General features: G+C 44.3%; 1 protein-coding gene across 1 annotated transcript; it reads left to right on the top strand.

Annotated features, from left to right (window-relative positions):
• Positions 1-1,923: 1,923 nt before the first annotated feature.
• Positions 1,924-19,656, top strand: LOC113421189 (urokinase plasminogen activator surface receptor-like). The gene is made up of 8 exons (XM_087971088.1): positions 1,924-2,395; positions 4,881-4,936; positions 6,725-6,844; positions 9,028-9,162; positions 10,741-10,881; positions 13,991-14,137; positions 15,786-15,923; positions 19,399-19,656. Exons 2-8 carry the CDS (start codon positions 4,891-4,893, stop codon positions 19,605-19,607), a joined length of 936 nt encoding a protein of 311 aa, XP_087827214.1. The 5' UTR covers positions 1,924-2,395; positions 4,881-4,890; the 3' UTR covers positions 19,608-19,656.
• The last annotated feature ends 507 nt before the right edge of the window (positions 19,657-20,163 follow it).

The following is a 20,163-nucleotide window of genomic DNA, read 5'->3' as shown; positions in this document are numbered from 1 at the left end:
ATTTCAACTTCCAAAATTCTGGGAGTTGAAGTCCACAGGTCTTAAAGCTGCCAAAGTTGGAGAGCCCTGTCCTAGGTGGTAAACCTATCAGGGACTGAATGCACTCATTTTACTGCTTCCTTGTAGGGTGAGGGTTAGGAGAAGTATGAAAAATTACACTGCTGCAGCTTGAAGGCGGGATTTTGGCAATGCAACCTTGGAGGAATTAAGTTAGGGGACCCCATAAATAGGCTGTTGGTTAAAGCTCAACTGAGCAGTTACTCTTGCCCGTCTTAAATCAGATTTATATCTGCTCCTAAGCCAAAGAAAAATAATAAAAAAAACATCTTTCTAAAGCAAATCGCAGTCCCAGAAGAATGGCGTTATTTTGAAGAGCGGCTGCCAAGAGTTGGGGTTGGTTTGATTTCTGATCAGGTAGAACAGGGGTGTCCAACCTTGGCAACTTTAAGCCTGGAGGACTTCAACTCCCAGAATTCCCCAGCCAGCAAAGCTGGCTGGGGAATTCTGGGAGTTGAAGTCCTCCAGGCTTAAAGTTGCCAAGGTTGGACACCCCTGAGGTAGAATATGCTTCTTGGAAGCACCCAGGCAATGTTTGTAACTGCACAGTGTTGCCAACTCACCTTAAGCCTCGGAGGAGAAAAGCAGATTGTCAAATTATTAAACTGAGACAAAAATAGAACAGGGATGTCAGAAGGGAGGAGTACCTGATCTCTACATTATATAAGAGCACAGATTTTAGAGCCAAAATGGAAACCTTCCTAGGCCTTGCACAATTTATGAGTCAAAAATATTTCCTGGGCCTGGGACAGGGGTGGGCTACTACCGGTTCGCCCCAGTTCAGGCGAACCAGTAGCTAATTTTATGGCTGATTCATCGAACTTGTAAATCCCACCCCTGGCTGGTCCTAACTGCCCCTCCCCTCCCAGGAGTCTCCATGTGGCCCATTTTGCATGCCAGGTAAGTGCAGGGCCCAAGTGGAGGCTTGGGACGGTGAAAAACGGGCCTCCCGGAGGCTCCAGAAGGCCAGAAATGGGCTTATTTCCAGCTTCCAGAGAACCTCCAGACCCCGGTAAGGCCGTTTTCACCCTTCCGAAGGCTCAAGGAAAGCCTCTGGAGTCCGGGGAGGGTGAAGATGCCTCCCCCTCGTGGTGCAGGATGCCGATTAGGTCCTGCCCACCATGGCACTACCCACCCAGCAACTGGGCAGAGAACCGGTTGCTAAAATTTTTGAAGCCCGCCCCTGGCCTGGGATATGCATCACACTGAACCATTGCATGACAACAGGGTTCCGATTTCCTCGGGTTATGCCACCATCCATGGTTTACAGGCCACAGGAGTTGTGTTCATTCAAGGCCCCCAAACTAAACATGTCACATGGTAGTTTAGCGCAATAGTGTGATGTATACATTCAGAGGGTTGCTAACTGCCATGGATTTGGTAAATTACTAGCGGCCCAAGGCTCTGATCCAGAGCTGTCAGGATTACAACAACTTGTTCTTCGTGCAGGAGAGAGACGCTTACTTTCCAACCATAGCATGACTCAAAGCAGGCAATAGTTCAGAGAGTTCATTGTGATCTTAATTTGTGGAAGTTGCTTGGACTGGAACCCGAGACTTGTAATGACATCCTAATACATAAGATTCTTCAATTGGGTGGTGTTATGGACCCAACTTCCATCACTTCACATTTCGAGATGGAATTCTGACCAACCATAAAGATCTTGGGATCTGGTGGGATTGGAGAAGACTCCCAGGTAGACCCTCTGGCTGGATTCACACAACCTATTTAACCTTATGCTCCAGAGAAGAAAGTGTACTTGTTTTCACCTAATAAGGCGACCCGCTATAGCGCCCCCTTGTGGTCAAGGGCAAAAACACATACCGGCAATACGGCTGTCCTAAATGTAAAAACCATGTTTGTAATACCTGGTTTATTTATTTACAACTATTTGAACTGTATGTTTCTTACTCACTAGATTCTAAGTCACTCTGCTTCACTAAATGACACCAGACTGGTGCTTAAGACAGCACGTAGCTTCTTGGGCCAAGCTGAATCACAAATGACTCACCATCCACCGTTTTAACCCAGTTGAGATACGTTGTCTGAACCTCAACCTCCTTGCGTTAAAATTTCAAACAACTAGTTAAAAGTTAGGTTGCGAGAGAACGTGCTGTCAAATTGAAATTAAAGACTTCTAGGAGTTATTCTGGAGAAGATTTGAACCTCAGTAGAGAAGTTGAAGAGGCCAAGATTGATGGGCTTTTACAAGATTTATTGCTTGCTTGTTGGCCAAACGGTTGAGGGTGTTGCAATTTAACTGCCTGGGTGTCTGAAAATACGGTGTCCTGTGGTCTAACTGAACATGAAGGTTGACTCAGCTTTCCATCCTCCTGAGGTTGGTAAAATGAGGATACCGACTGTAGGGGTGAGGCGAGTCATTGGTGCGCTCTGAGCTTGCTTGCTTTCTTGCAGATGTTTCATTACCCTAGCTAGGTAACATTATCAGTGCTAGTTAAGGAGTGGGGTTTGCTGTCAGTTTATATTCTGGTGGCTTACCTGTCTGTGTTGGTGGGCTTGGTCTTAAGAGGTTCTTTGGGTGAGGCTGTTTACTGTTGGCTTGCTAGCACTTTCTTAATTGGGATATTATTTATTAGATTGTTGATCTGATCTTAACCTTGGAGTTAATTTACACTGATTGCTGGTGGAGAGATGCTGGAGTCTTTTTGTTCTCTTTTGGGCTCATTGATAGTCTCTTTTGCACTGTATGTAAACGTTATTTATATTTATGTGTCTATTGATGGCTGATTTGTCAAGAGTGCCAGGTTTCTACAAATCCCCTAGCATTTCTGGACTTGGCCTAGTTTAGGATTGCCACATTTTTCCAATTGAAACGAGGGTTAACTCTGTCTCTATGTTATGGAATTAAAGATTTTTCACCATGTCCTCTGATGGCCAGTTGGTGTTCATGGATGCGTTTTGCTGGTCTTCTGCCTGCTTGTCCTATGTTGTGGTTGTTGCAGTCCTGAAATTGTATGTTGTAGATGACTCCTGATTTTTTTTTCTTCTTCTTCTGGGGTTGTTGGGTCTTTTGGTTTGCTTAGGATGTTTTGAAGGGCTTTCGTTGGCTAGGATGCTACGCTGATTGGTTGTTGGGGGCCATAGGCTGAAATTGTAAGAGAGTGCTGTAAAGCACTTGAGGGGAGGTTATATATAAGTCCCAAGTGCTAGTGCTATAATATATATATATATATATACATACATACATACAAAAAAAACCCCATTCTGGCACAGCAATAGGCTGCCCCAAATTTAAAACTGAAACAACTGTGGGGTCCTGACTCACAGACGAACACAATCCAGAAGCCTGATGATGGCAGATGAGATTCTGCCGAAATGTCGCTACAACTTTAAAAGCACAACTACTATGACGTGGGAAAATACCCGAACAAAGCTGAATGCCATACATGTAAGTACCCGCGAAAAGAAAACAAATATATATATATATATTTATAAATATAAATATAAATATAAATATAAATATAAATATAAATATAAATATAAATAATATAAATAAATAAAACCTACAAACTTGAAATTTGGCAGTATGTTCCTCTCGGTATCTAGGTGCTTACTGAGAAAGGATTTTTTGAAATGACCATCAGAGCACCAGTATTCTGTATATTATTATTCACACATTCTGATGCTAAGGAGGTCTACTCCCCTTCCCCACCCGAAAAAATATCTGTTCCAAATGCACAGCACAAGCAGAGGAGAGGAGTTTCAGCTTCAGTTTTACTTTCACAGCAGCAACCTGCTTTAGTACAGAACAGTTGAGCTAAGCCACGCCTGGGCTCCTTGCTGTCTCCTTGCTCACACAGCAAATACCGTTTCAGTTTCCAAACAGCCCTCAACTCTCTCACACACTGACAGGATGCTAGTTAGATGAATACCGATGGATGCTGGTAGACAGAGGCAGAATTTATTCTCCTCCCCAAAAACTAAGCATGACCACATAGTTTCGTAGTGAAGCACAGGTATCGGGCTAGTAAAATGTATACTCCTTGGTCAAGGGAAGGCAGAAAATGGAAGAGGCGGGATTGAACTATGAGTGGAGTTTCACCTAAATCGAGAGGGCTCTTTTGAAAGGGTATTTTAAAAAATAGGAACAAATTATTGTGGCATTGAATTTGGATTATTCACTGAACACTGGGGAAGCTGGAAACCCCACCCCTCTGCCTATCCCTTCGAAGGAGGGACAATCCAACCGTCCTCCTTGGCTTGGCCGTATTTCAGTAGGGATGCATTCCAGGAGATCTTTCTGCCTCATCAAGATCATCAGCTGCCGGTAAGATAATCCAAACAGGTGGATTTCCAAATCACTTTCTGTAGTTTCTTCTTTCAAGCAACCTGAAATGCTTTCTGGTTTTAAGCCTTTGAATGTCTTTTCTTAGAGGTTGTTTGGATGTACTTGATCCTGGTTTTTTTTAATAAGGAATGGTGGATAGATGGAGATGAAGGAGGCTAAGGGTGGTTTGTCTCCAGCAGAAAATTAATGAGGTCAGTTTTGAAACTCTTAACGTCTTCCTCCTCACTCTTCATGGACAATTAATTTGCTATAGATCAGGAGTCTCCAAACCTAGCAACTTTAAGACTTGCGGACTTCAACTCCCAGAATTCCACAGCCAGCTGGCTGGGGAACTCTGGGTGTTGAAGTCCCCAAGTCTTAAAGTTTGGAAACTCTTGATATAGCTCTTACTGTCAAGATCCTGGGGCAGAATATGGCCCCATCCAGTAGATACTCATTCTGGAAATCGATTATGGACCAATTCCTTGTCTCTGAAGCACATTATAATTTGCTACGTTTCCCTCTTCTTTGACAGTGTGACTGTGATGGATAAAGGGTCTATTACAATCTTCATTTTTTGTCTTGGGATGGGTAAGTGCAAATTATTGCTCTCTCTCTCTCTTCTTGAGTTTATTTTTAACTAGTTATCTGAATGGTTTATAAAATAAAGGTGAAGATGAAGTCTTCATGTTGAGATTGCATTCTGGGGGCGTCATGGTATGGAAGAAATTTCCAGGTGCCTCCTTCCATCAGGAAGTCCCAAAGGTGATTTTTTCAAAAAGCAACTTGGACTTTGGTTTTCCTTGAAGATGTTTTGCTTCTCATCCAAGAAGCTTTTTCAGTTCTATTTTTTTTGAAAAAGTTTTATTACTATTTTTAGAGAAACATAGACAAGCACAACATAAAAACATCAAGCCATCTTCCACATCTGTACATAAAGTGTGTCGGTTGGTTTACAAATTGTTTTGTGGATCCACTTCATAGTCATCACTTACAATTAAAGAAACTTTTTCAGTTCTGACTTCCGACAAAACCGAAGAAGCTTCTTAGATGAGAAGCAAAATGTCTTCAAGGAAAAGCAAAATCCAGTTGAAAAAAAGCATCGTTGGAACAACCATGACTGAGAATCTCCATAGATATTCCATTAGGAAGGTTTCTGCAACCAACCAGACCTTAAATCAAGGGTCTTCAAACTTGGCAAGTTTAAGACTTGTGGACTTCAAATCCCAGAATTCTTGACCTAACATGACGGGAGGAGGAATTCTGGGAGTTGAAGTCCACCTGTCTTAAAGTTGTAAAGTTTGAAGACCCCTGCCTTAAACATTCAGTGAGATGCCCCATATATACAAAGCAGCATTTTCTGTATCAAGTTCAATATAAGAACACAGGAAACATAATTCATATTAGTCAAGTAAACACTCTGCTGGTTTATGGATTATTGTAATGCACAAACTGGAAAAAATGATTATTTCAATGGTTAGCTGAACTTTATTTGTGCTGAAAAGCAAAAAATCATGTTACAATAGGGTAGAATTGAGAACAAGGGGGGGAAAACTAGGCAATTAACAAATTGAAAATATTTTAAAACGAAAATTTCATTCAGAGGACAAAGCATAGAGCAGATCTAAGACATTAGATCTATTAATGCAATCAGGGAACCATTGAAGAGTATTAAAAAAGAAACACAAATCAGCTTGGGGAAAATGAATTAATTAATGGCCAGATAATGAATGGTCTTCCAGCAATAGCTATGCTTCTTGTCATTTCAGTAAACCACAAGCCTAGGAGGTATTTCTATCAGTTGGCTTAGCTCACTTCCCCAAGGAAATTATTGTGTGAACCAAACCACTTTTTCCTCAGAGGATGAGAAAATAATGTCCTAAAACAGTGTTTCTCAATCTTGGCAAATTTAAGAAGTATGGACTTTAACTCCCAGAATTCTTTGTGCTGGCTGGGGAATTCTGGGAGTCAAAGTCCACACGATTTGAGAAACACTGTCCTAAAATGTTTCGTAGATATTTCTGGATACAACAGATCTCATGAGAAAGCCTGCACGACAGCTTATTTATTTGTATTTATCTATTTATAAAATTGATTTGCCGCCCACCTCTTAACCAACGACTCTGAGAGGCTAGATGCACAGTTTTGAAACACGTCCTCTGAATTTTATCACTGCTTTAAGATGGCTGTTGCAGTCTTCCAAATTGGTGTGGTAGGAAAGTATGGGGAACTGTCATTCCTAAAATTCTGAGTTTGGAAAGACTCGGTATTACCCGGGGCAGATCATGAAGAACTGAGCCAGGAATTCTTGCAAGTCCAGTCCTTTGGAAAGATAGTGAAATTCCCTTGTTTGGTGGAATGTCGATTCTTTTTCTTCAGCTAATAGCTTGGAGTGCCATAAGTGCTTAATTAACGAAGGGAACTGCTCCCAGGCTCCAGTGGAAGTTTGCAGAACCAACCAAGATGCCTGTTTCACAGTGATCAAGAAGTACCATGGATGTAAGTCTTGTTCTTCAAAGGGTTGTGTCTGTGTGTGTGGGACTCTAAAGTCGGTTTTGTGACTCCTGGGGTCTGCCTGAGGAGATTTCAGATCTTCCTCCTAGGGCTGAGAGAAAAAGACTAGTTTAGGGTCATCCAGCTGGCTTCATGACAGAGTAGAACTCAATCCATCAAAACAGCTGGAAGGGATCTTGGAGGAAGTCCAACCTCCTGCTCAAACAGGACACTGTATGTACCATTTCTTTTTTTAAAAAAGTTTTTTTTTTAATATTTACAACAAATCCATCTTTCATTTAAACAGTGTGGCGACTGGGTACATATATCTTTAATTATAATTAACATACTTTCCTTACCAAAATAACAGTAATCCCTTTTTCTTTATATGCCATTATCACTTACATATTTTATCTTTATAACAATCTTAAACTTCTTCATCTTCTCACTTTTAGCTTATTACTTTATTTTCCAACCATTGATAAAACAGACCCCATACCATATAGTATTCAGTTTCTTCTTTTTCTTTAATTGCCAATGAATTACCTATTAATCTCTGCACATTCTAATATTTTCTCAATCACCTTTTTCCTCTGTTGGATTTTTTTCACTTTTCCAATTCTGAGCAAATACTATTCTAGCTGGAGACCCTATACTTTTTCAGATAGGTGGCTGTCCAGTTTTTTTCTTAAAAACCTCCAGTGATGAAGCACCCACAACTTCTGAAGGCAAGTTGTTCCACTGGGTAATTGTTCTGTTAGGAAGTTTCTCCTTAATTCCAAAGGTTGCTTCTCTTCTTGATTGGTTTCCATCCATGGTTTCTTGTCCTGCCCTCTGGTGCTTTGGAAAATAAGTTGACCCCTTCTTCCTTGTGGCAGCCCCTCAAATATTGGAATACTGCTATCATGTCACCCCTAGTCCTTCTTTTATCTAGACTGGCCATACCCAATTCTTGCAACCGTTTTTCAGGCTCTTAATCATCTTAGTTGCTCTTCTCTGCACTCCCCCCCCCAAAGTCTCAACATGTAACAAGGTGGCCAAAACTGGGTGCAGTCTTCCAGGTGTGATCTTACTAAGGCCACACCTTAGTAAGTAACTCATCATCTGGTTTCTCACCGGGTACCTTAAGCACAACACCAAAACCAGCTCTTCGTTGAAGATTATACAGAGCTCAAAAATACGTTTATGGATATTTGGCTGCACTTTTGAGCTGACCCTTATCTAGTCTGTGGCTCTTCCTTCTGTCTCTTGAAGACATCCCCATATACTGTTACAAAGAGTCCTTGATTTACAACATTCGTTTAGTGACTGTCCAAAGTTACAATGAGTGCTGAAAAAAGTGATTATGACCAGGGGTGGGCTTCAAAAATTTCATCAACCGGTTCTCTGCCCGGTTGCTGGGTGCAGGGAGGCCAGGAGGAGGCGTTTTTGCCCTTTCTGGGCTCCGGAGGCTTTCCTTGAACCTCTGGTAGGGCGAAAATGGCCTCCCTGGGCTCCGGAGGCCTGTTTCCAGCCTTCCAGAACTTCCTGGAGGCCCGTTTTTCACCCTCCCCAAGCCTCCATGCTGGCCGTGTACTTACCTGGCATTCAAAATGGGCTGCATGGAGAATCCTGGGGAAGGGAAGGGCAGGATGGGTGGGCCCAGCCGGGGGTGGGATTTACCAGTTCGCTGAACCGGTAATTAAAAATGATAAATTAGCTGCCGGTTCATCCAAACCAGGGCGAACCAGTAGCAGCCCACCCCTGCTTAGGACTGTTTCTCTCACATATGACCAGTGAAGTCTCCCCATGGTCACATCATCAAAATTTAGATCTTTGGCAACTGGCATGTATTTATGATGGTTGATGTGTCCTGGGATCATCTGATTCCCCTTTTGCGACCTTCTAAGAAGCAAATTCACTTACCAGCCCTCTGATTAACTTAACAGCTGCAGTGATTCACTTAACAACTGTGGCAAGAAAGGTCATAAAATGGGGCAAACGTCCCTTTACAACTGTCTTGCTTAACAGTGGAAACTTTGGGGTCAATTCTGGGGTCATAAGTCGAGGCCCACCTATACGACCCAGTAAATCACGTCATAGATTGCAACCAAGTGTGCAAGATAATTGCGCAACACCAAATAGACTCTTCAGGCAATATTTCCACCTGACGGTAAGTAACCTCGTTCATTTTATTATTTTCCTCGTAGTGAGCGCAGATACCGCAAAGCAAGGCTGTGGATCCTCAAATAATTGCCGAAGGTACCCCATGGGCATGGTGGGTTCCTTGTTCAGAACAATGTGGTGTTGTTCTTCAAATCTTTGCCAACCCATCCATTTGTCTGGTACGTAAAAACAAGGAGAGCCACAGAAGCGTGTCTGAAACCCAGAATGCAACACTTCCTGAGTCAGCCCTGAAGCCATTTTAGGAACATCTTCAGGGCTGACACAGTGAGGCCAGTTGGCACTTTGGGAACGTGAGGGGGAGATAGAGATAGCTGGGGGGGGGGAAATGTGTAGCCAAACAATTCTTTCCCATGGGAACCAGGTGGTTGGAAGGCGTGGACTAAAGCCAGCCAAATTGGGGACTGTGACCTGATTGGACCATGTGATGGACGTGCGATCTGTGTGTGTGTGGGGAAAGAACTTTGGGTTTTGATTTGGGTGGGGAAAACCTCAGGTCCTTCAGAGTCAGGGTTCATAAATTCTTACTTTGAGGAAACGTCAGGCCTCAGAGTTTTGATTGCGTTGGGTCTGTAACCCTGACATCCTGAGGAAGTCTCGGCGGGTGGTGGGTTTGTGACTTGGTAGCACAATGATTTGGGGGCCACGTGACCTACAACAGGATATGTGCCAGGGTTCCAAGTAACACACCAGAGGTGGTATTCAGTCAGTTCTTACCAGTTATGGAGAACCAGTAGTGGAAATTTTGAGTAGTTTGGAGAACCGGCAAATCCCACCTCTGACTGGCCCTGCCCCATCTATTCTCTGCCTCCCATTGAGTCCCAGCTGATCGGCTGGGTCTCCTTTGGTTGCCCTGCACAGGAGAACGGAGCTGGAAAGCAGGTTTGTAGGGTGTGGGGGGGAATGGGGATTTTGCAGTGTTCCTCCCCTGCCATGCCCACCAAGTCACACCCACAGAACCGGTAATAATTTTTTTTTGAATCCCACCACTGTGCTATAGGTGTTATTTGATATCCGTTTGAAGGTATGCACAAAAGTGTAAAACGAGCAAGATTTGACCACACAACCATGGCCACCATCGTGAGATTTTTTTTTTTTTACTACAGGTAGTCCTCGACTTAACAACAATTCGTTTAGTGACCGTTCAAAGTTGCAAAGCAAACTGCAAGAAGCGACAGGACCGTTTTTCACACTTACGACCTTTGCAGCATCCTCATGATCATGTGATCAAAATTCAGATACTTGGCAACCGGTTCATATTTACGACGGTCGCTTTGTCTCTGGAAGGTCATGTGATCCTCTTTTATGACCTTCTGACCAGCAAAGTCAATGGGGAAGCCAGACCCACTTAACAACCTGGTTACTCACTTAACAACTATAGTGATTCGCTTAATGGCTGAGGCAAAAAAGGTCATAAAATGGGGCAAAATTAACGTAACAAATGCCTTGCTTAACAACAGAAATGTTGAGCTCAATTGTGGCCATAAGTCGAGGATTTACCTGTACACCATGTGAAATTAATTTGTGGGGTTTCTATCACTTTCTATTACTTTTTTCTGCATCATGAAAAGGGTCAGGAAAATTTTAAATATTTACATGTTCATTTTTGGGTAGGTTCTATTACCTTCGTCCGTATTTTTTTGGGTGTGTGTGTGTGTGTGTGTGTCTGGATTGCTCCCAGTGATGGAATCGGACGAGGGAATTGAGTGAGTTCTCTCCTTGCCTGTCATTTCAAACAGTCAAACGAGATGGATTGCAAAACGGGCTGGTGTGCCAAAGCTGCATTGGGGACACAACTGAATGCAGCCTGACGGCCCCTTTGCGGCAATGCTACGGGAGTGCAGATCGGTGCGTGCAAATTTCCCAGCGTTTCCTTCCAGGTACAAGCGGGTGTCGATGTGAGATAACTTGGCAGGGCTGTGTGACAAAACACACCACCTTCTCTCTTCCGGTGGGTGGTTTATTCGTGGTTTCTGTTTTGTCGCTTGGAATTTTCTGTCGTCGTGAAAAATAACTACTTTCTTACTGAGGAAAGAAAATGGGAGAATTAAAAGAAACCTCTCCCCTTAAGGCAGGGGTGTCAAACTCGATTTCATTGAGGGCCACATCAGGGTTGTGTTTGACCTTGGGGGGGAGGGGGAATGATGTGGGGGCGTGGCCAGGGTGGGTGTGGTCAACTTGACGTCACTCCTGTCGGGGGCACTTGTAGCGGCCTAAGCGCTCTGCCAACAAAAACAGGCTCCCAAGCTCTGTTTCTGGCTGCGGCAGCCACCTGCAATTCTCTGCCAGTGAAAACGGAGTTTGGGAGGGCTGCCGCGGCCTTTGCGAGCTCCGTTTTTGGCTGCAATGGCTGCCTGATAACAGATAATCAGTGTTGGAAGGGACCTTGTAGGTCATCTAGTCCAACCCCCCACCCAAGCGAGAGACCCTACACCAGGGGTGTCCAACCTTGGCAACTTTAAGACTTGTGGACTTCAACTCCCAGAATTCCTCAGCCAGCAAAGCTGGCTGAGGAATTCTGGGAGTTGAAGTCCACAAGTCTTAAAGTTGCCAAGGTTGGACACCCCTGCCCTACACCATTTCTGTGAGAGACCCTACACCATTTCTGACAAATGGCAGTCCAGTCTCTTCTTGAAAGTCTCAACTGATGGTGCTCCCACAACTTCCGAGGGCAACTTCTCTTCCATGGGTTGATTGTTCTCACTGTCAGAAAGTTTCTCCTTGTTTCCAGGTTAAATCTCTCCTTGTTCAGTTTCCATCCATTATTCCTTGTCTGGCCTTCGGGTGCTTTAGAAAATAGCTTGGCCCCTTCCTCCCTGTAGCAGCCCCTCAAATATTGGAAGACTGCTATCCTGTCTCCCCCTGGTCCTTCTCTGCAACCCTCTGCCAGTGAAAATGAAACGCGGCCCTCCTGACCTCTGTTTTCGCTGGCAGAGGCACCCCAGCTGGTCCTTTGCTGTTTCCAGGGTGGCCCTGTCGGCCAGATCTAAGCATCCCATGGACTGGATCTGGTACGCGGGCCTTGAGTTTGCCTTAAGGTTCCACAATTCGTTACATAAATGTAGCTCATAAGCAGCTCAACCCAGAGGTGATATTCAGATGGTTCTGACCAGTGCTAGAGAACCGGTAGCAGAAATTTTGAATAGTTTGGAGAACCGGCAAGTCCCACCTCTGACTGCCCCTGCCCCCATCTATTCTCTGCCTCCCATTGAGTCCCAGCTGATCGGCTGGGTCTTCTTTGGTTGCCCTGCACAGGAGAACGGAGCTGGAAAGCAGGTTAGTGGGATGGGGAGGGAATGGGGATTTTGCAGTATCCTTCCCCTGTCACGCCCACCAAGCCACGCCCACAGAAACGGTAGCAGAAAAATTTATATCCCACCACTGGTTCAATCCCTTAGCCACACTGAAAAAAAAAAGTAGCACAAATGCAGCAGGAAGCTTTTAATTAAAAGTACAAGAACTCAAAGTTTTATTTTATTTAACTGGCCAACCTGTGAATTTACTTCTGAACCTGTGTGTTGAGTGTTTTGTGTGTGTGTGTGTGTGTGTGTGAAGTAAAATCACAGGTTGTCCAGTTAAATATAAAAAATAGAAGGATAGATGGAATTATTTTTAGTAGAATGGTTATGGAAATCTTCCCAAATTAAAGCGGACTTCTTGCATCATAGAACTCTAGGAACTATTAGGGAGGTGCCGTCTTCACCCGCTTTTTCTCATACCAACTGTTTTCTCTTGCTCCTCTGGAATGCAGCCCCTCCCTCCTGGGAATCCAGACTACATTCCATCCCATTCTGTCACACCGTAAGAGGAATGATTGAGGGAATTAGGTATGAGCAGTCTAATGAAAAGAAGGACTACGGGACGACATAATAATAGTCTTGCGGTACTTGAAGGTATGTCACGGGGAAGAGGGGGTTGGCGTATTCTTCAAAGCATTAGAGGGTAGGAGAAGAAGCAATGGGTGGAAACTTGTCAAAGGGAGATCCAACCTAGAAATAAGGAGAAATTTCCTGACAGTGAGAAAAATTAATCAGTGGAATGGATTATCTCCAGAAGTTGTAAGTGCTCCGTCACTGGAGGTTTGAAGAAGATACTGGACAACTCTTCATCCAGAATGATATTATAGGGTCTCCTTTCTGAGCAGAGGGTTGAACTAGAACCGGGGTCACCAACCTTTTGGACTTCACGGACCATCTAACTCATAATTTTAAATCCCGCAGACCAGAGACCCTGGGAAAATCCCCAAAAAGTCTGCAGGAAAATTCCCCACCCCGTTTTCCTAACGATCAATCGTTCTTTATTTGGGATCGCAGGATACCGTCTCTAGGTCCGTTCTCAGGGGGAGAGAGAGACTTTTGGCTTCACGCAAGGAAAGCAGCAGAAGCAGCAGAAGTCTTTCTTTCTCTCCCCCAAACTCTGCCAGAAATGAGTGTTTGTGAAACTTGTCACGCTGGCGCAGCCTCTTGGAGCAGGAGGCCTTGCAGGGTCCCAAAGGCTCATTTCTGGTGGAGTTTGGGGGAGAGAAAGAAAGACTTCTGCTGCTTTCCTTGTGTGCAGCCAAAAGCAGAAGAAGGAAGAAGCGGAAAGAAGCAGCCCGGTGGACAGGCGAGGTACGTGGGGCGAGTGGGGCAAGTTCCCAACCTTCTGCCCTTCTCCCCCCTCCCCCCACTACCTCGTGTTGTTTGCAATGCAAGCGACGCAACCCTCGTGTTCCATGGGCCATGTGGGCGGCGCAGTCTTGTGTCCCCGCGCAGCCTGGATTAATTGCTTTGGGAGTGACATTTCTCTGCGGACCACCAAAATTTTCTCGAGGGCCACCAGTGATCTCCGGCCCACTGGTTGGCGACCACTGGACTAGAAGACCTGTATTAAGATCCCTTCCAACCCTATTATTCTATCTTCTACAAGTACTGCGAAAGCACTTTGAATAGACTATGATCAACTGTGATCCTGGCGCATAAGAGTCATTGAATGATTTTTCCTCTTCAGGAGAAAAGCTAGAACCCATCATAAAGGGATGTGGAAATAATAGCTCTTTTGAAGATCTGCAGGTGCTTTACCAGATTGGAAGAGACTTTGCTTTCTTTGACCAAAAAGTCTGTGACCAATCCAACTGCAATAATAGAAGTTTTCCAGGTAAGTCCAACAAAGTCATTGTCCTTCTTTTTTTCATCTCCTTCTGTTACATTTTCAAACGCCCTGAATCTTTTGAACTGGAGTGATATAGAAATACAGAGGCATTAAATAAATGTAAATATAAATAGCTACCCCTCCTATCCAGTCCACCATTAGATGGCAGAAAAAGAGGTATGGAAATATAATGAATTAATAATCAGTGTGTCTCAACCATGGACTTCAACTCCCAGAATTCCATGTTGGCTGGAGAATTCTGGGAGTTGAAGTCCACACATTTTCAAATTGCCCAGGTTGAGAATCACAGATTTAATCTACTCTGCCCAGAATTGTTACTAAAGTCAGATGGAGTAACGATTGCATAATCTCACCAATGATTCTGTAAATAATGTCTTTTTGGAAAAATGTGCCTTTGTTTTGAATAAAAAAAAGGATTATAATAAGACATAATCCTTGTAAAGGAAGAGGGAAATAAATATCTCTTTTATATATCTGTATATGCTGTGTGATTGGTGAAATAATTTTTGTTTAATGGAAAAGAAATAAAAATAGAGGCAGATAAACCGTTCAAGTCCACAGAGTTTAAGGAAATGCCAATTCTGGACAAAAAAAAACATTGTCAATCACTGTGGGTTGACCCAAAATGTGGTCGATACCCCAAATACAGTCACATGACCTCAGGGATGTGACCTGGCCCATAGAAACAAATACAATTAGAACAATTAATCAGTGGAATGACTTGCCTCCAGAAGTTAAAAACTAAACTCTGAACGGAGTTTATGAACGGAAGCAAATCCTGAGGGTGACACATTTAGAATAGAATATAGAATAGAGCTGGAAGGGACCTTAGAGATCTTCTAGTCCAACCCCATGCTCAAGCAGGACACCCTACACCAGTGATGGCCTCACCTTTTTGGTACCGAATGCCCAAAGTGCGTTTATATACGCGCATCCCCAAAATGCAATGCGTGTGCCACCCATGCATGCATGTGAATCCCCTGTGCATGCACCCCCTTGTGCATGTGCTCCATTCCCTGCATGTGCCCTGCACATGCACAGAAGAGACCCAAAGGCGAGCAGGAGGCATGCGCCTATGCACGACAGAGGGGGCTCTGCATGCCACTTCTGGCACGTGTGACATAGGCTTGCCATCATGGCCGTATACAATTCCAGACAAGCTGTCCAGTCTCTTTTCTTAAAAACCTCCAGTAATGAAAGACATACAACTATGGAGAAAAGCTTTTCTACTGGTTAGTTGTCCTCACTATTAGGAAATTTCTCCTTAATTCCAGGTTGCTTCTCTCCTTGATTGGTTTCCATCCATTGCTTCTTGTCCTGCCTTCTTTGGTGCTTTGGAGAATAGCTTGACCCCCTTTTTTTGGGGGCAGCCCCTCAAATGCAGACTGCTATCCTGTCGCTCCCTAGTCCTTATTTTTTCTAGACTGTCCATACCCAATTCTTGCAGCCGTTCTTCACATGTTTTAGTCTCTAGGCCTTTGATGATCTTAGTTGCTCTTCTCAGAACTTTTTCCAAAGTCTCAACATATTTTTTGTAGTATGGTGGCCAAAATTGGTTGCAGCATTCCAGTTTCCACTTGTCATTGGTAGAAACCCTGATCAGCTCCTTTATTATTTTTTCCCCTGCCTGCAGATATCCTCCCAGGACAGCCCAATGGGCTACAGTGCTACACTTGTCGTGATTCGGGCCATGAAGAGTGCGCCGTCCAGAAACGGCAGGTTTTGAGGTGCACCGGAGCCATGAACCGATGTGTCCATATCATCAGAGCAGGTAAAGAGAAGGCTTACAAACTGAGCTGATACAAAAGACAGAGAAAGAGAGGAGGGGAAAAAAAACATCTCGATACAGGTAGTCCTCAACTTATGACCGTTTGTTTAGGGATTGTTTTACATTACAACAGCACTGAAAATGTGATTTATGTCCAGTCCTCACACTTATGCAGGATCTCCATCACATGATTACAATTTGGTTGCTTGGTAACTGGCATATATTTATCATAGTTGCAATGTTCCCCCTATCTACCCCAGCCAGACAGTCAGACACTCCTTCCATGCACCCCATTCATCTGTCCATCCATCCATCCATCCATCCATCCATCCATCCATCCATCCATCCATCCATCCATCCATCCATCCATCCATCCTACCATCATATCACCCCATCCATCAATACATCCATATATTCAGTGGTGGGATTCAGCCAGTTCGCACCACTTTGGGAGAACCGGTTGTTAACTTCATGAGCAGTTTGGCAATCTGGTTGTTGGAAGAAATAATTAGGGCGGAGAACCGGTTGTTAAATTATTTGAATCCCACCACTGCATATATTCCTCCATCCATTTCTCCATCCACTCCATCCATCTATCATATCATCCTATCCATCCATCTATCCCTCCAACCTTCCATCATTATCACTCCAATCCATCTATACATCCATCTATTCATCCATCCACCCACCCACCCATCATATTTCATCCATCTACTGGTATGCATCCATATATTTCTCCGTCCATTCCTCCATCCATCCATCCATCCATTCATCATATTATACCATCTCTCCATCATATCACTTCATCTATCCATCCATCCATCCATCCACCCATCCATCATATCATTTCATCCATCTACTGGTATACATCCATATATTTCTCTGTCCATTCCTCCATCCATCCATCCATCCATCCATCCATCCATCCATCCATTTATCATATTATACCATCTCTCCATCATATCACTTCATCTATCCATCCATCCACCCACCCACCCATCATATTTCATCCATCTACTGGTATACATCCATATATTTCTCCATCCATTCCTCCATCCATCCATCCATCCATTCATCATATTATACCATCTCTCCATCATATCACTTCATCCATCCATCCATCCATCCATCCATCCATCCACCCATCCATCATATCATTTCATCCACCTACTGGTATACATCCATATATTTCTCTGTCCATTCCTCCATCCATCCATCCATCCATCCATTTATCATATTATACCATCTCTCCATCATATCACTTCATCTATTCATCATATTATACCATCTCTCCATCATATCACTTCATCCATCCATCCATCCATCCACGCACCCACCCACCCATCATACCATTTTATCCATCTACTGGTATACATCCATATATTTCTCCGTCTATTCCTCCATCCATCCATCCATCCACCCACCCACCCACCCATCATATCATTTCATCCATCTACTGGTATACATCCATATATTTCTCTGTCTATTCCTCCATCCATCCATCCATCCATCCATCCATCATATTATACCATCTCTCCATCATATCACTTCATCCATCCATCCATCCACGCACCCACCCATCCATCATATCATTTCATCCATCTACTGGTATACATCCATATATTTCTCCATCCGTCCGTCCGTCCATCCATCCATCCATCCATCCATCCATCCATCTCCAGATACCAAACAGGCACAACCATTTCTGTTAAAATGGTGTCACCAAAAGGTTTCACCTCTCAGGAGAGTCTCCCCGTCACATGACTGTATGGCTTTGCAATTTAATGCTTCTCTTCCCACCTCACGTGGCTGACTAAATTTTCTTGGGATTCTTCTTCCTCTCTTTCTGCAGCGATTATAACTTCCACAGAGTTGCTAGCCTGACGCTCAACCCTCCTCCTTTCTCATCCGGGCTTGGTGTCAGCTTTGGAAGCCATATTTTATTCAGCAGCTTCCAAGCTGCCACATCTTAGTGCAAGGCTCTTCAAACTTGGCAAGTTTAAGACTTGCGGACTTCAGCTCCCAGAATTCCTGAGCTAACATGACTGGAGGAGGAATTCTGGGAGTTGAAATCCACAAGTCTTAAAGCTGTCAAGTTTGAAGAGCCCTGTCTTAGTGCCTGGGAATTTGGGAGGGGGGATTTCATAGAGAGGTGGAAGTTTAGACATAACAACATTCTTCTCATAAAGTCAAGGACAAGTCACCCTGCACCTGGAGATGGGTGGTTGGAGGAATGTCTCCAGTTGGGACAACGGGTGATTGGACCATGTGATGGACTGGTGGGTGGAAGGGATGGGCTTTTGATTCGGGTTTTCCCAGATGTGCCAGTATGTCTTCTTCAATAAATTCTTACTTGGATAAACTTTGTTTCTGAGTGCTGAATAAAATGGGGAGTTTCATTGGAACGCTGACATTTGGGACCGGCAATGGCAGAGTCAATAGTGAAGATGCCTTGCTACCTGGTATACAACACAGCATGGGAGGATCTAATGCTAAGGCTAAAACGCTTTCCACCTCTGGCATCCATCTCCTGCAGAAGCCTATATGTTAGATCTGGAGGAGTGGGTGCAATAACGGAGACGAGGCATCGGATAGTGACTCAACTCTTTAATAGTGACTTCAGAACAGGACAACACACTTGGGCAGCAGCAGCTCTTTTATAGAGCTGGCTGCTGTCACAACAACCAATGAACTTGAATTAACCGCTCTAAAAGCGTCCAATCAGAGACGGCCCGCTGTCAGCCAAGCAGATCAGCCAGAGGCGGCCAATCACGATTCGCTTATCCGCGGGCCAATCAGAAGTGCAGGATTACGAGCCTGCTACTGAAGTAAAGCTAGTAGGGTTATTGATTGAATGAGTTTGCTTAGTTCGTAACACCTGGTTTCTTTGAAAACACAGAATTCTTCTTTTGATGCAATGTAAAAATTGGTTCTGTTGGGGATTTTACAGGGGTGGGGTGATGGGATTCGCAGGGGTTCGGGAGAGCCCGCTAGCTAAGATTCTGTGCAGTTTGGAGAACCCCCCAAACCCACTCCTGGCCGGCCCTGCCCACCCTGTCCCGCCCCTCCCAGGAGTTTCCACGTGGCCCATTTTGGATACAGTTAAGTGCAGGGCGTATGCAGAGGCTCGGAAGGACGAAAAACGGGCCTCCCGGAAGTTCAGGAAAGCTGGAAATGGGCAGCAACCGGGCAGCGAACCCTTCGCTAAAATATTTGAAGCCCACCCTGGGATTTTAGTGACCATCTAGGTCAGGGGTGTCCAACCTTGGCAACTTTAAGACTTGTGGACTTCAACTCCCAGAATTCCTCAGCCAGCAAAGCTGGCTGAGGAATTCTGGGAGTTGAAGTCCACAAGTCTTAAAGTTGCCAAGGTTGGACACCCTGATCTAGGTTCTCCTGGGTGGTTCCATCAGAAAATTACGTTAAAAAAAAAGTAAATGTGAGCCCTACTACATACACTTTTGTTATTGTTTTCCAGAAAACGGAAGCACAGCCGTGACCATCCAGAAGGGCTGCGCCACGGAATCCATGTGCAGGAGAGACACAGATATATATCTTAGACTGAAGAGAGAAAATACTCGCGCCGAATGTTGTAAAAGGAATCTTTGCAACAAAGCCCACAGTCCCACCAGCCCACAACTGGTGACAATTCTTAGTTTATGGTTGGTGTTGAAGGTCTATCAATAACCTCCCCTGTTTCATCAGTGGCAAGGAAATAAATTTGGGACATTCTGGTGATGAGGTGTTTTTTGCTTCTGCTGTTCCAATGCGTAAACTTTGTTGCTTTTCTAAAAAAAAAAAAGTTGCTTTTCTTTCTCCTATTTTGCACACTGGACTGGCGAAATGTCTTCAAAAGAAAAAACTCTGACAGGAAAGTGGGGGAATGGAAGGATTTATATTCCTTGCAGACAGCTGGTCATTTGCATCCCTTTGGAGGGTCGTTGAGACCACTTGTAGAAAACCTGTATGTGGTGGAATGTAGTCAGGATTCCCAGGAGGGAGGGACGGCATTCCAGAGGACCAAGAGACAGTGAAGCTTAGATAGTTCATTTGGGAGGAAAAGAGTCAAGAAAGCTCCTACCTAGATGTACTCAGAACTGGTTGTGGAAATTTTGAGTAGTTCGGAGAACTGGCAAATATCACCTCTGACTGGCCCCACCAACCCCACCTATTCTCTGCCTCCTGAGTCCCAGCTGATCGGCTGGGTCTTCTTTTGTTGCCCTGCACAGGAGAAGGGAGCTGG

This window comes from Notechis scutatus, chromosome 8, assembly GCF_049901735.1.
Source record: "Notechis scutatus isolate UNSWTSFEM ecotype Mainland chromosome 8, rNotScu1.2, whole genome shotgun sequence".
Taxonomy (NCBI): domain Eukaryota; kingdom Metazoa; phylum Chordata; class Lepidosauria; order Squamata; family Elapidae; genus Notechis; species Notechis scutatus.
Note: the sequence above shows the minus strand (reverse complement) of the source record. Positions and strands in the feature narration are given on the sequence as shown.